This window comes from the organism of the source record quoted next, unplaced genomic scaffold, assembly GCF_019419815.1.
Source record: "Pyrus x bretschneideri cultivar Hongxiangsu unplaced genomic scaffold, Pyrus_bretschneideri_v1 Contig21, whole genome shotgun sequence".
Taxonomy (NCBI): Eukaryota; Viridiplantae; Streptophyta; class Magnoliopsida; order Rosales; family Rosaceae; genus Pyrus; species Pyrus x bretschneideri.
In genome coordinates, this window is record NW_025999513.1 from 2,027,622 (window position 1) to 2,040,122 (window position 12,501).

Here is a 12,501-nt window from a genome sequence, read left to right on the forward strand (position 1 = left end):
TTAGTAAGTAGTTGTTTTGAGATTAATTGCTAATGTGAACATGAACATAAGAAGTTGATATTTGAGTTGGTTCTCGACAATAATTGATCTTCTTTTTAGGGGTGTGTGGTGTGCTATCCACACACCTTATTTTACTTTTCACACATCTTTTGATAATTTCTGTCCGTTGATCTTTTTTAATTCATCCGATCCGATGGCCGAAAATTAAAAAAATATGTGAGAAGTAAAATAGGATGTGTGGATATCACATTCCTTTTTTTAATGCACACGAGTGCGACAGGGAAGGAATGGACTAAAATGCATCATAACAAATGGGTTGCGATGCATTGAACAAGCATACTTGCCTTTTAAGGACTTGCCCTGTAAAGTCATTAATTAATTGATCAACCTTCACTTTCGAACCCCCCAAAATAAAGAGTAAATAATAATTAATTAGAAAATCTAGCTTTGCTAATGCATGCCCCATCTAAACCATACCACTAACTCAGAATGATAGTACTTGCGTTTAAATAATCATAACTCCATAATCTTCTCCTATAACAGATCTAGATCTTCGCTTTTAAAAGCACAATATTGATGTGATCAAGCACTAATAGTTTTTTATTTTTTAGTTTATTTTTTGTTATAGTTTTACATTTAGATTATTAAAAAGTCCACTCATCTTGTATTTGATTACAAATGCTTATCAATGAAGGGTTATTTTTTCTTATAATAAGTAAATGGTCTAACCTGCAATATTCAGTCAAACAATATATATAGGATAGTGCTACTAACACACTTATTTTTACCTTTTTGTTATTAACATTTTTATTTAAGTGTGATTGTGTAAATCCTATATTAGATTTTATTCTAGTTATTCTTCCCTATTAGGACTTGTATTCCTTGGAGGAGAATGATTTCTTCATTAATTCCTTATTACTATAAATAAAGGCACTGCGTAGGGGCAATAACACATCCTCTACATAACCCTACAAACACATCTCTCTCTATTCTCTCTCTGTGTCGCCGACCCTCTCTCCCTGTCAGTTAAATATAGGCCACAACATGTTATCAACACGCTCCTACCACTGCACTTAGGAATCTGACATGGAAGTTTTTTGCATCAAACCAGTTCATTAATATCATCATGCAATCAGGTCCTTTTAAAACAACGATTTTTATCTCGATATTTTTGCAGCCCTAATAGCATGAACATTCACTATAATGCATGACCCAACTTTACGTTTTTCGAAATTTAGATTTCTATATAAATTGTGTATGCATTATATTGATAATTATTGAATTATGTGAATTTGATATTACCATGAATTGCATCAAATATATGTCCATGCATTAAAGTATTTATATGAATATGCATTGAATTAATCTGGAAATTGAAAAAAATATTAAAATATGGATTAGGGTTTCGTTTTAAGCCCCTTCATCGTGTGAACCGCAGCTGGCAAGCTGCCAAGCCGTCAAGCCATCAGCCCTAGGCCTGCAGCCTGAGTGGCAAAGCCGAGCCGCAAGACCATAGAACCGAAGCCGAGGGCTCCTGGTTTTGAAATCCAGAAAAAAAAAAAAAAAAAAAAAAAAAAAAAACAAAACAAAACAAAAAAAAACCGATGCCTTCAATGACGTCTCTATCATCACAGGTGGATCTGCAGCCCAACCTCGACCTTAGGTTACCGTCACAACGGCCTGAAGCTCATTCACCGACAAAGATTAACCGAAATTCCTTTGACTCTCGTCGGATTTTTTTTTGAGATTCCAATTTGAATTTCTAGGGTTTTTTGGTTGAAACGTTGAGATATCAAAATCTCCGTTCATAATCAAGGTTAAAAAAAAAAACCCAAAAATGGTACCCTCGAGTTTTCCCTTCCAAGATTTGGCCACCTGCAGTGGCAGCGCCTGTCATCTTCTTCGATGAAAACCCTTAGCTCTGCTAGGACTTCTTGGTTTAAGCTCGATACCAATTTTAAGGGCTGGGATTGACTTGGGCTGAAAGAAAAAAAAAAAAACCTTTTTTTTTTTTTTTTTTTTTTTTTGGGCTCACTATTGCAAGCCCAAACCAACATCTCAGCCCACTCATAACACCAGCCCAATTGGGCCTTAGTGTCCCCGTGTCCTCGCTGCTGTGGAACCCAGCCGACGAGGCTATTATGGATTTCCTGCGCTGCGACACACCGGATCCCAGCCTTGCTGGTGCATCCGTGCTCTCTACCGCACACAATCAGCGCCCTTACAAGGGCCTATTTTAAGCCTGGCTTTCCTTGGTAGCCCGTTTGCTACCTTGGGGTTGAAGCCTTTTGGCTTGATCAGCCTATTCTAGCCCAAATTTGGGCCTGGATCCCACGATATTAATTTGCTTAGCCTATATTTTTAGGCCCTGAGCTTAATTGTTTATTTTTTTTAGACAATTTGGTTTTTATAATTTTTCACCCACACTTTAATTTTGGCTCGAAGTCCAAATAACTAATTCAATTATTATAATTCTAATACCTGAAGTTCTATTTGCATATTTCTGTATATGTTTGTGTTTGTCTTCAGGAACATATGAACCTGAAGTTTTCTTTAAAAACATCACCTATGAAAACCCGAAGTTTTTTTCATGAAAATTTAAACCAATACGAATTTGACTTGACTGCTTTAGAGGTCTCTGGAAGAAACTACCTCCAGTGGGTCAAAGATGTGAAACTCCACCTCATGGCAAATAATTTGCATCCTGCCATTGAAGATGAGATGGACAACCTGGTTGGCAAAGTTGAGAAAGCCACTGCAATGATCTTCATCTGAAGACACGTTCATGATGCACTGCACACTGAGTACCTTGCTAAGGAAGATCCACGAGCAGTTTGAATCGCTTTGGCTGATCACTTTGATCACCAAAAGGACTTCTTCTTGCCTGAAGCAAGACATGACTTGCAGCATTTGTGCTGATTTTAAGTTTGTGAATGAATATAATTCTGAAGTTTGTCGAATCCGATCACTTCTCAAGTTCTATAACGAGACCTTGACCGAAGAGGATCTCCTGAAGAAGACCTATTCGACCTTCTTTGCTACTAATATTATCCTGCAGCAACAATATAGGGCTCAGAAGTTTACTAAGTTTTCAAATTTAATCTCTATTTTACTTCTCGCCGAAAAGGAAAACTAGCTGTTGATGAAAAATCATCAAGCTCGACATACTAAGGTGACTGTTGTTCCTGAAGCATATTATAACACAAACCAACACCCAAAACGCCAACATAGGCGTGGTTAGGGTGGCCAGAAGCCACCCCGTTAAGGTCAACAGAGCCAAGGCCCATCTAAGGGAAGAAACTAAGCTGAGAAGCACTTTAACCTCGTTCCCAAGGCCCTAAACTTCAAGAATAAGGGCAAAGCACCTGAAACCATAGATGCAGACATGTGTTACTGCTGTGGTTCAAAGGATTGTTGGTCCCGTATTTGCCATGCTCCTCAGAAGGTTGTAACTGAATATCATTCTTGTCGTAAGAAGTTTGAATAAACTTTATGCAAGTGGATGAACCGAAGAGTACTAAGATGGAGGTTTCTAACTTTCAAGATGCTGTTACCCAATGGAAGGTTAGAATCTTAAACATAAACTATTTTCAGTTGCATTTAGAAATAATGGGGCCGAATTCCAATATGTGGCCGAACCCATCCCTTGTTTTTTGGTTTAATTTTGAACATTTTTCCTTTATATTTGGATTATTTGTTGGTGATTGTTTTTGGATATTAAGTTTTTAATTAATTACTACCCTTGAATACTTAAATTATTTTGAATGGATATTTGTTTTAAGAACTTTTATGCATGTCACCGATTCAAATTAATTTTATTCTAGGTATGACTAGTGGAAAAGTTAGTTGTTTGGCAGATAGTGCAACCACACACACCGTTTTGTATAAACGCATCTATTTCACTAACTTCATACCTAAGAATGCACCTCTGACAACCCTTTCAGGCCCATTCAACTTAATCGAAGGATACGGTAAGGCACGTATAATGTTGTTGAGTTTCAAGGACATTAAAAACCTATGTAAAAATGGAGTTGAATTTCTGTGCATAACTTTCTACGAATATGGCTAGAAGCGTATTTTAGAGAAGATGGAGAGTATCCCGAGTGATCTGTATACTACGAGCTATAGAAAGCTACTAAGTGGCTGGCCCTACCTCAAGAACTGTGTACAAAATTACACTTTGGCATGATCATTTGGGACACCCTGGACGAACAACGATGCGCCGTATTCTCAAATCTTCACACGGGCATCCACTAACCCGAAGTTTAGGTTCAATTCAAGGAATCGCATGTCAAACATGCTCTATGGGGAAACTTATTATTAAGCCTTCTTATGACAAGATTCATACGAATCCTCCTATTTTTCTACAAAGGATTCAGGCGGACATTTATGGAACGATTTACCCTCCTTGCAGACCATTTAGATATTTTATGGTTTTGGTTGATGCCTCCACACGTTGGTCACACGTGTGCTTATTGTCCACAATGAATGCTGCATTCTCCAAACTATTGGCTCAGGTTATCAAGCTTAGGGCTCACCACCCTAATTATCCGATCAAATTCATTCGATTGGGTAATGTTGGAAAATTCACATCTAAAACTTTTGATGACTATTGCATGTCGGTTGAGGTTGAAGTTGAATATCTAGTACCCCACGTTCACACCAATAACGGCCTGGCAAAGGCATTCATTAAGTGCTTACAAATGATTGCTTGATTGTTGGTCATACATACCAAGCTCCTGATCGTTTCTTAAGGCCATGCAATATTGCATGCATCCATATTGGTTCACCTGAGGCTTGTTGCGACCCAACCATATAATGCCCTTCAGTTACTTATCGGATACGAACTCGACGTATCGCATCTGCGCGTTTTTGATTGTGTGGTCTATGTACCGATTTTGCCGTCTTTACATACAAAAATGGGGCCTCAACAAAAGATGGGAATCTATGTCGGATATGATTCTCCTTCGATCATTCGTTACTTAGAACCTTTGACAAGCGATTTGTTTACTGCTCGTTTCACGGATTGTCACTTCTATGAAATAGTATTTCCGTCGTTAGGGGGAGATAAGAACGTCAACATTCCTAAAGAACAATGCAAATGATCATGGACAACTCCATTTTGTCTCATTTAGATCCTCGCACCGCTTAGTCTAAAACTAAAATGCAGTGCATATTAGATCTCCATAGCATGCTAGAGATTTCACCAATCTAGCGTGAGTTACAAGATCACATATTCCATCTGGGAATGTGCCTACAATGATGGATGTACCAAATGTACGACAGACTTCCCTCTTAGAGGCCTGGGACGCCACTTTGACCGATCCACATACATTAGCGGCTAGCTAATCATTTGCCCCTATACAAAAGTGTGGCAGACCACTCGGTTCAAAGGATTCACACCCACGGCATAGGCCCCTAAAAAGCCTACTATGAATATGACTGTCGCCAACTCATTCTATCCAACTCATGAGAAAATTCTAGATTAAGGAAGCATCCTTGAAGAGACGAATCGACCTCCCAAGAATCATGAGATTTTGGACCATTATGCTAGCTTAGATGATGTTTGGTGTAGAAATGAAATGATCATCAACGATGCATTGGCATATGTAGTAGCTACTGGCTACTGAGATCATGCTAAGCGATTACATTGAACCCTGTTTCGTTGATGAATGTCGCGACATAAAACTGATTGGTTAAACTGTAAATAAACAATCCAAGTCAAACTCGATTCGTTTGTGAAACATAAAGTGTTTGGACCTGTAGCTTCTACTCCTTCACATGTGAAGCCCATTGGCTACAAGTGGATTTTCAATCGAAAACATAATAAGAAGAACGAAATTGTGCATTACAAAGCTCGTCTTGTTGTGCAAGGCTTCTCACAACGCCCCGAGATTTACTATGATGAAACTTATTCACCCATTATTACTTTTCGCTACCTTATGAGTTTGGTAGTTTTCGAAAAACTGAGTATGCAGCTGATGGACGTAGTAACTACGTATCTCTATGGGGATCTTAATACGAAAATTTATATGAACGTTCCCGAATAACTTACATTGACTAAATCAAATATTTCTAAACCCTGGAACACACTCTCAATTCAGCTGAGGCATTCACTCTACGGTTTGAAGTAATCTAAAAGAATGTGATATAACCATCTAAGTGAGTATTGGACTAGTCAAGGATATGTGAACAATGAACTATGCTCTTGTGTGTTCATTAAGAAGTCACATTCTAGTTTTGCGATTATTGCAGTATATGTCAATGCCATGAATCTAATCAGATCTCTTCAAGAGCTCCAGAGAACTGCCACGCACTTGAAGTCGGAATTTGAGATGAAAGATCTAAGAACGACTCGATACAATCTCAGTATCGAGATAAAGCACCATTTGGATGGAATCTTAGTACATCAATCAAACTACACCCGAAAGGTGTTGCACCACTTTAACAAGGATAAAGCGAAGCCTTCGAGTACTCCTATGGTCATTCGATCGCTAGATGCAAAACAAGATCCTTTCCATCCGAATGAGGATGATGAAGAGATTTTGGAGCCTGAAGTTCCTTATCTAAGTGTGATAGGCACTTTATTATACTTAGCTCAATGCACTAAACTCGACATCTCCTTCGTTGTTAATCTTTTGGCAAAATACAATAATGCACCAAAACACAGACACTGGACTGGTGTTAAAGACATCTTCCACTACCTTAAGGGTACCACAGATATGGGCTTGTTTTATCCTTACAGATTCCCGAGTGATGCCGCACCCCCTTATCTCGAGTCAATTCTCGCCTTGTTGGTTATGCCGACACAGGATACTTATCTAATCCGCACAAGGCGCGCTCTCAAACAGGTTATGTCTTTACTGTTGAAGGCACCGCAATCTCTTAGAGGTCAACTAAACAGACCTTAGTTGCCACTTCATCTAACCATGATCAAATTCTCGCCTTACATGAAGCAACTCGGGAATGCTTTTGGTTAAAAGCAGTTGCGAGCTATATTCAAAACTCATGCGATCTTTACCTCGTTGTTGACATTCCAACGACGATCTATGAAGACAACACACCATGCATCGAACACCTCAAGAAGGGTTACATCAAAGGAGACAACTCCAAGCACATTGCGCTGAAGTTCTTCTTCTCACATCAACAACAAGAGCATCAGAAGATTGAAATCACTCAAATCTATTCACAAGACAATCTGGCCGGCCTCTTCACCAAATCACTACTAAAGGCGACGTTTCATAAGCTTGTTCAAGGCATTGATATGCATAAACTTTCTGAATTGTAACATTGTTAGTTCTCTTTGGAATTATGTCAAACTCAGGATGGGTATCCTGAAGTATACTTGCTTGATCTTAATGTACTATTTTTCCCTACGATTAGAAGCATATTTACCACTGGGTTTTTGCTATCTAACAAGGTTTTGACGAGGCACCCACCTTGTGTTGATCATATCCCTGGTGACGTCCCGTAGACATTTCATTTGACTTTGCATTTCTCACGCATTTTTCCTTAGCCTATGGGTTTTGTCCCTACTTGGGTTTTTACCATAGCCATTGGGTTATCTGTGAGACTTACTTCCTTATGCAAGTTCCTACCTTACCTGAGACTAGTGTGTTCCCAAAATCAGTGCCGAAGAGTCAACTTCCTTAACCCTACATGATGTTGAATCTACTTAAGTATTTACACATTCAAGGGGGAGTGTTATAAATTTCTTATTTAAGTGTGATTGTGTAAATCCTAAATTAGATTTGACTCTAGTTATTCTTCCTTATTGGGACTTGTATTCCTTAGAGGAGAAGGATTTCTTCCTTCCCTTGTTACTATAAATAAAGACAGTGTGTAGGGGGAAAACACATCCTCTACACAATCCTACAAACACATCTCTCTCTATTCTCTCTATGTGTCGTTGGCTTTCTCTCCCTGTCAGTTAAATATAGGCCACAACACTCTCATACATGTTTGTTAATTTTTGGCCAGTAATTTTCTTCAATTCATTCGATTTGAAGGCCGAAAATTGAAAGGGGTGTGTGAGAAGCAAAATGAGCGTGTGGATAACACCACCCTATAGATACACTGATAAAGACTAAATTGCATGTCACTAGGTCAGTCAGGTCAACCAGTTTTAGAATTTTTGAGTTACCAGACAATCAACATCAAGCTTTGCCTGGTCAAGAAACAAAAATGTTACTTTTACCTTATTTTTATACCACATTTGTGCTATCATTTTAATAGAGATATGATCTACATGTATTGGTGAGCTCTACTTCTATTAGAGATATTGTATATCTGATATGAAAAATGTAATAAGTGTAGCATTGCTCATAAACAAAAAAGAAAATTTATTTCTCTGAACAAACTAGATTTTTTTTTTTTGAACAAACGATATTATCTACACTAAATATTTTTTTGGGTCAAGCGATAGCGTTAGTAAGTTAGGTGTTGGATTAACCATCGACAGGGTTCAAACCCACGCCGTCATGCAATGACACAATACATTTCCACTACTGTGATAAAAAGCCACTTACTTATCTACACTAAATATTGAATACAATGAAATTATAGAAAAAAAACAAAAACAAAAAAAGACCAAGCAGAATAATCTTTTGTAGATAGAAATAAAAATTGGGAAGGATAAAGTCTACGCAAAGTGAAGAACTAGTTGTGATGTGATTTATCGTAAGAGTAGAGTTAGACTTTTTAACTCAATTTATTCATGTTGAGATAAATTAGTTAGAGCAGTGTATTTTTCGGTGTTTTTTCTTTACATTGTAGTTTGAAAACCTTGAATGTTCTTTCCCGTAAGTTATATCAGGTCATATATAATATTTTTTTAATTTTTTAATTATATAAATAAAGAAATAAACTCAAATTTTATTATAAAAAAAAATTAAAAAAGGAAAGTGCCAAAGTTTAAACTCACATGGTGATGCAAATGCTCTTGCCAAACATTCATGTGGTCCCATTTCACATGGGAATGCTCCCCCCAACTCTTCCCTTAAAATTAAAGGTCCAGATTGCATCCCACAATCCCCCAACGCACCTTGACCGTCCTTTGAGTTCACAATTTTGCATAGGGGTTAGCTGAGCTTGTCCAACTCTTGTCGCCCAAACGCCGAGGCAAAATTCCTCAAAGGTGCTGCTATTGCTACCGACAGCTTAGCTTTCCTTTGTCCGTAATTCATGCAAATGAGAGAGAGAGAGAGAGAGTAACAAATTAAACAAATTTAAGGCATACTGCACAACTCCCGCTTCTTCCTTCAATCATATCTATAAAGTACAACACACACCTTGCATTCCCACATCCCCACAAATCATACACATTTCTCAAACCTCTCCATAGCAGAAAAAAAAAAAAAAAAAAAAAAAAAAAGGAAAAAAGGGGAAGAAAAAAAGAAGGGAAAATTTTGCCTCAACCAGAAAGAAGAACTTGCTTGGTTCTTTTGGGTTTTGCTAGAGCAGATTACCGGATTTTGTTTCTTGAGGTTCAAGAATTCGTTTTTTTTTTTCAGTCGAAGATTGTTGGGAAAAATGGAAGGCAAGGCTCACGAGAATGATCTCAACCTCAAGGCAACAGAGCTGACACTAGGGTTGCCAGGGAGAGATGAAACTAGTGACCTTCCTAATCAAACCAAGAAGAGATCACTGCCAGCTGATTTAAAAAATGAAGAAGGAAACCCTGATGCTAAAAATGCCGAAAAGGAAACTGCTCCTCCTGCAAAGTAAGCCATTTTATCGATTGATCTTGTTGAAATGAATTTATATTATAAGAAATATATAGTATGAACTACATATTGGAGTTGTTGTACTCATAAGTTTTGATGTGTTGGTATGACAGGGAACAAATAGTGGGGTGGCCACCAATAAGATCTTATAGGAAGAACAGCCTCCAGGTAAATAACAATACTGAGGCTGAAACTGCTGCTGGGATTTATGTGAAAGTAAGCATGGATGGAGCACCTTACCTCAGAAAGATTGACCTTAGGGTTTACAAATGCTACCCAGAACTCCTCAAGGCCTTAGAAGTCATGTTTAAGTTTACTATAGGCCAATACTCAGAGAGGGAAGGCTACAAAGGATCAGAATATGCACCTACTTATGAGGACAAAGATGGTGATTGGATGCTGGTTGGAGATGTTCCATGGGAGTAAGTTCTCTCTCTCTCTCTCACTATATATATCTTTCTGTATATCGACATACGTACTCACAAGTCTTCTGTTGCTATTACAGTATGTTCATGTCATCCTGCAAGAAGTTGAGAATCATGAAAGGGTCAGAAGCCAGAGGCTTGGGGTGTGGTGTATGAAAAAGACAAGTCAACCCATAAGAGCAAGGGAGAAGAAAAGATATATCATCTCTCTCTAGATCTCATGATATGGAGAGAAAATTAATCTCACAGCTTGGGTTATCGACAAACTAAAGATATTCAGATCTTATTGTCCTCAATTACTGACATGTCTTCTCTGGATTTGATTGGGATTGTAGACAGAAGCAGAAGATAATCTACTGAAGTAATTACAGATTCATTCCACAAAGTTTGGGTAGCAAGATTTGTTTGCGGTATGAGTGCATCTTTGGTCGATGCTATATCGTGTTGTTTCTGATGATTCCGTCAAACCAAACTGCATACAGAGAGGGATTTTGGTTCCAAATAGATTGTTCAAAAATGAACAAAATATGGCATGTTTCATGTTTGGGTTATGAATTATGTACTTTTGATATTTGGTATGGATATATAATAAAAAGCTACATTTTGAGTGTATATGTGGGTAGACTGCATGCAGATTTTGTACTCTTTTCTTGTAATACAAGTTGAAAAAGATTTCTAGATATGTTCAATAGTTTCACTGTTCGATTCCATTCCACTCCTTAAACATGATCAAATTGACAACTGCGTAAAGATTTTGCCGTTATAACAGATTTGGATGTTCGGGATAGCTAGGGTGCAGCAAAATCTTTGAAGGGCTATTGATGCATCTTATCCTATCTATTAATTATATTTTGATCACAAGCAACCATAAATTTCAATCTACCAAGAACTTCCTGGACATGATCAAGCAGAGTTTAAGGCTGTATAGAAGAACAAATTTTTTAATTTGTTCGCTAGATATTCTCGTAATATTGATCCATAAGACTTGGGATGCAAATCATTTAAGAGAATGGAAAAGCAGTCAGCTCAATAAGAGTTTGAATAACCACAAATTGCTCTTTGTTTGGTCATCCAAAGATGCTGAAATTCAGATTTCATGTTTTTCTTGCACACCATAAATAGCTTAGAGATCAGTTGATTATGAACATTCACTCTTGTACCTAAGATTCTGAGTTCGATTCTCCCTCCAACTAATATAATGAAATTAAGAACAACTCGTCTTTCAACCCAGTATATGAGCAAGGCAAACTTACCAAGTCATATTGGGAATAGTAGTCCCAATATGCACATGGCTCATGATGTTGGAAGTGTGGAAAATGGATTACCTTTTCTCCTGGCCTTTTAAGATATGGCTGTCTACAAATCTAAACCCTAATTACCAAAACATGTCAGCAAAGTCGGTGATTGAGTAAATTCATTAAACTGTCTTTTTGTCTGGAAATCTTAACAGGAAAAGAAAATTATTTTGGAACTACGTAAATATTGTATTAACTATATGTGTATCAGTACTTGGTCATTAGCAGGGGATGCATCTGACTGCTTTACATTCTTTGTTTATATTAGATGCAATTTAATAACAAAGTCACCTTTATTGAAGCATTACAACTTTAATTATATTTTAGATTTCGTATGTTTCAAAAAATTTAACCTTCCCTTTTTATTTTATTTTTATTCGAATTGTCGCACATTCCATGTTACCATTTTCATTAAAACATGTTAATGCTGACTTTAGTTTATCTTAGTGTTAGTGTGAAAGATGTATCCAATACTAAATTAGATATGTCTGATAAATACTACAAGCCTACACAGATTACTCATATTCTGAAACATTATCATGCCCTTATCCCGAAATAATCCAGAACTCATACATAATATATCAGCGGAAACAAAATTAAAATAAAGTAACCAACCCTACTCTCATGTAAGATTTAAACCAATATTAGACTACGGAAATGATTTTCAAACAACCTTGATCTACTTATGCACATATTTGATTATTTCCACCCCTTGATTCTCTTTTGCTCCGGATTATTCTTGTGGTGACCTCCATCATCTTAGTAGTTGCCCAAATTCTTCCGCCTAATTTCCCTAATTACATATATTGCAAATTTAAGTTATATCCACAAGCAAAGATAAGAGATTATTACGGCAGGATAGTTTAAAAAGAAACTGTGGTTCAAACTTGTAAGAGAACTTTCTAACATAATATTATTACAAGCATATAGTTTTCGTTAACTCACAAAAATCTAGTAACAGAGATGATACAAATAAATGGTAAGTGTAGCACTAAAATCGAACGGGTTTCACATCGAACGCGCATCTCATAGAAAAGTGGAACTCTTTGGATAAAC

The 12,501-nt window shown here is 37.2% G+C and overlaps 1 protein-coding gene across 1 annotated transcript; it reads left to right on the forward strand.

The window, feature by feature from the left end:
* Nucleotides 1-9,080: 9,080 nt before the first annotated feature.
* On the forward strand, nucleotides 9,081-10,832 carry LOC103929778 (auxin-responsive protein IAA1). Its single transcript, XM_009339015.3, has 3 exons — nucleotides 9,081-9,722; nucleotides 9,839-10,147; nucleotides 10,231-10,832. The coding sequence occupies exons 1-3, from the start codon at nucleotides 9,532-9,534 to the stop codon at nucleotides 10,304-10,306; spliced, it is 576 nt and encodes a 191-aa protein (XP_009337290.2). The 5' UTR covers nucleotides 9,081-9,531; the 3' UTR covers nucleotides 10,307-10,832.
* The last annotated feature ends 1,669 nt before the right edge of the window (nucleotides 10,833-12,501 follow it).

Coding starts and splice junctions, on each gene's coding strand:
- LOC103929778 (XM_009339015.3), top strand. CDS start 9,532: ATGGAAGGCAAGGCTCACGAGAATGATCTCAACCTCAAGGCAACAGAG. Junction 9,723..9,838: donor GAAACTGCTCCTCCTGCAAA/GTAAGCCATTTT, acceptor TTGGTATGACAG/GGAACAAATAGTGGGGTGGC. Junction 10,148..10,230: donor GTTGGAGATGTTCCATGGGA/GTAAGTTCTCTC, acceptor TTGCTATTACAG/TATGTTCATGTCATCCTGCA.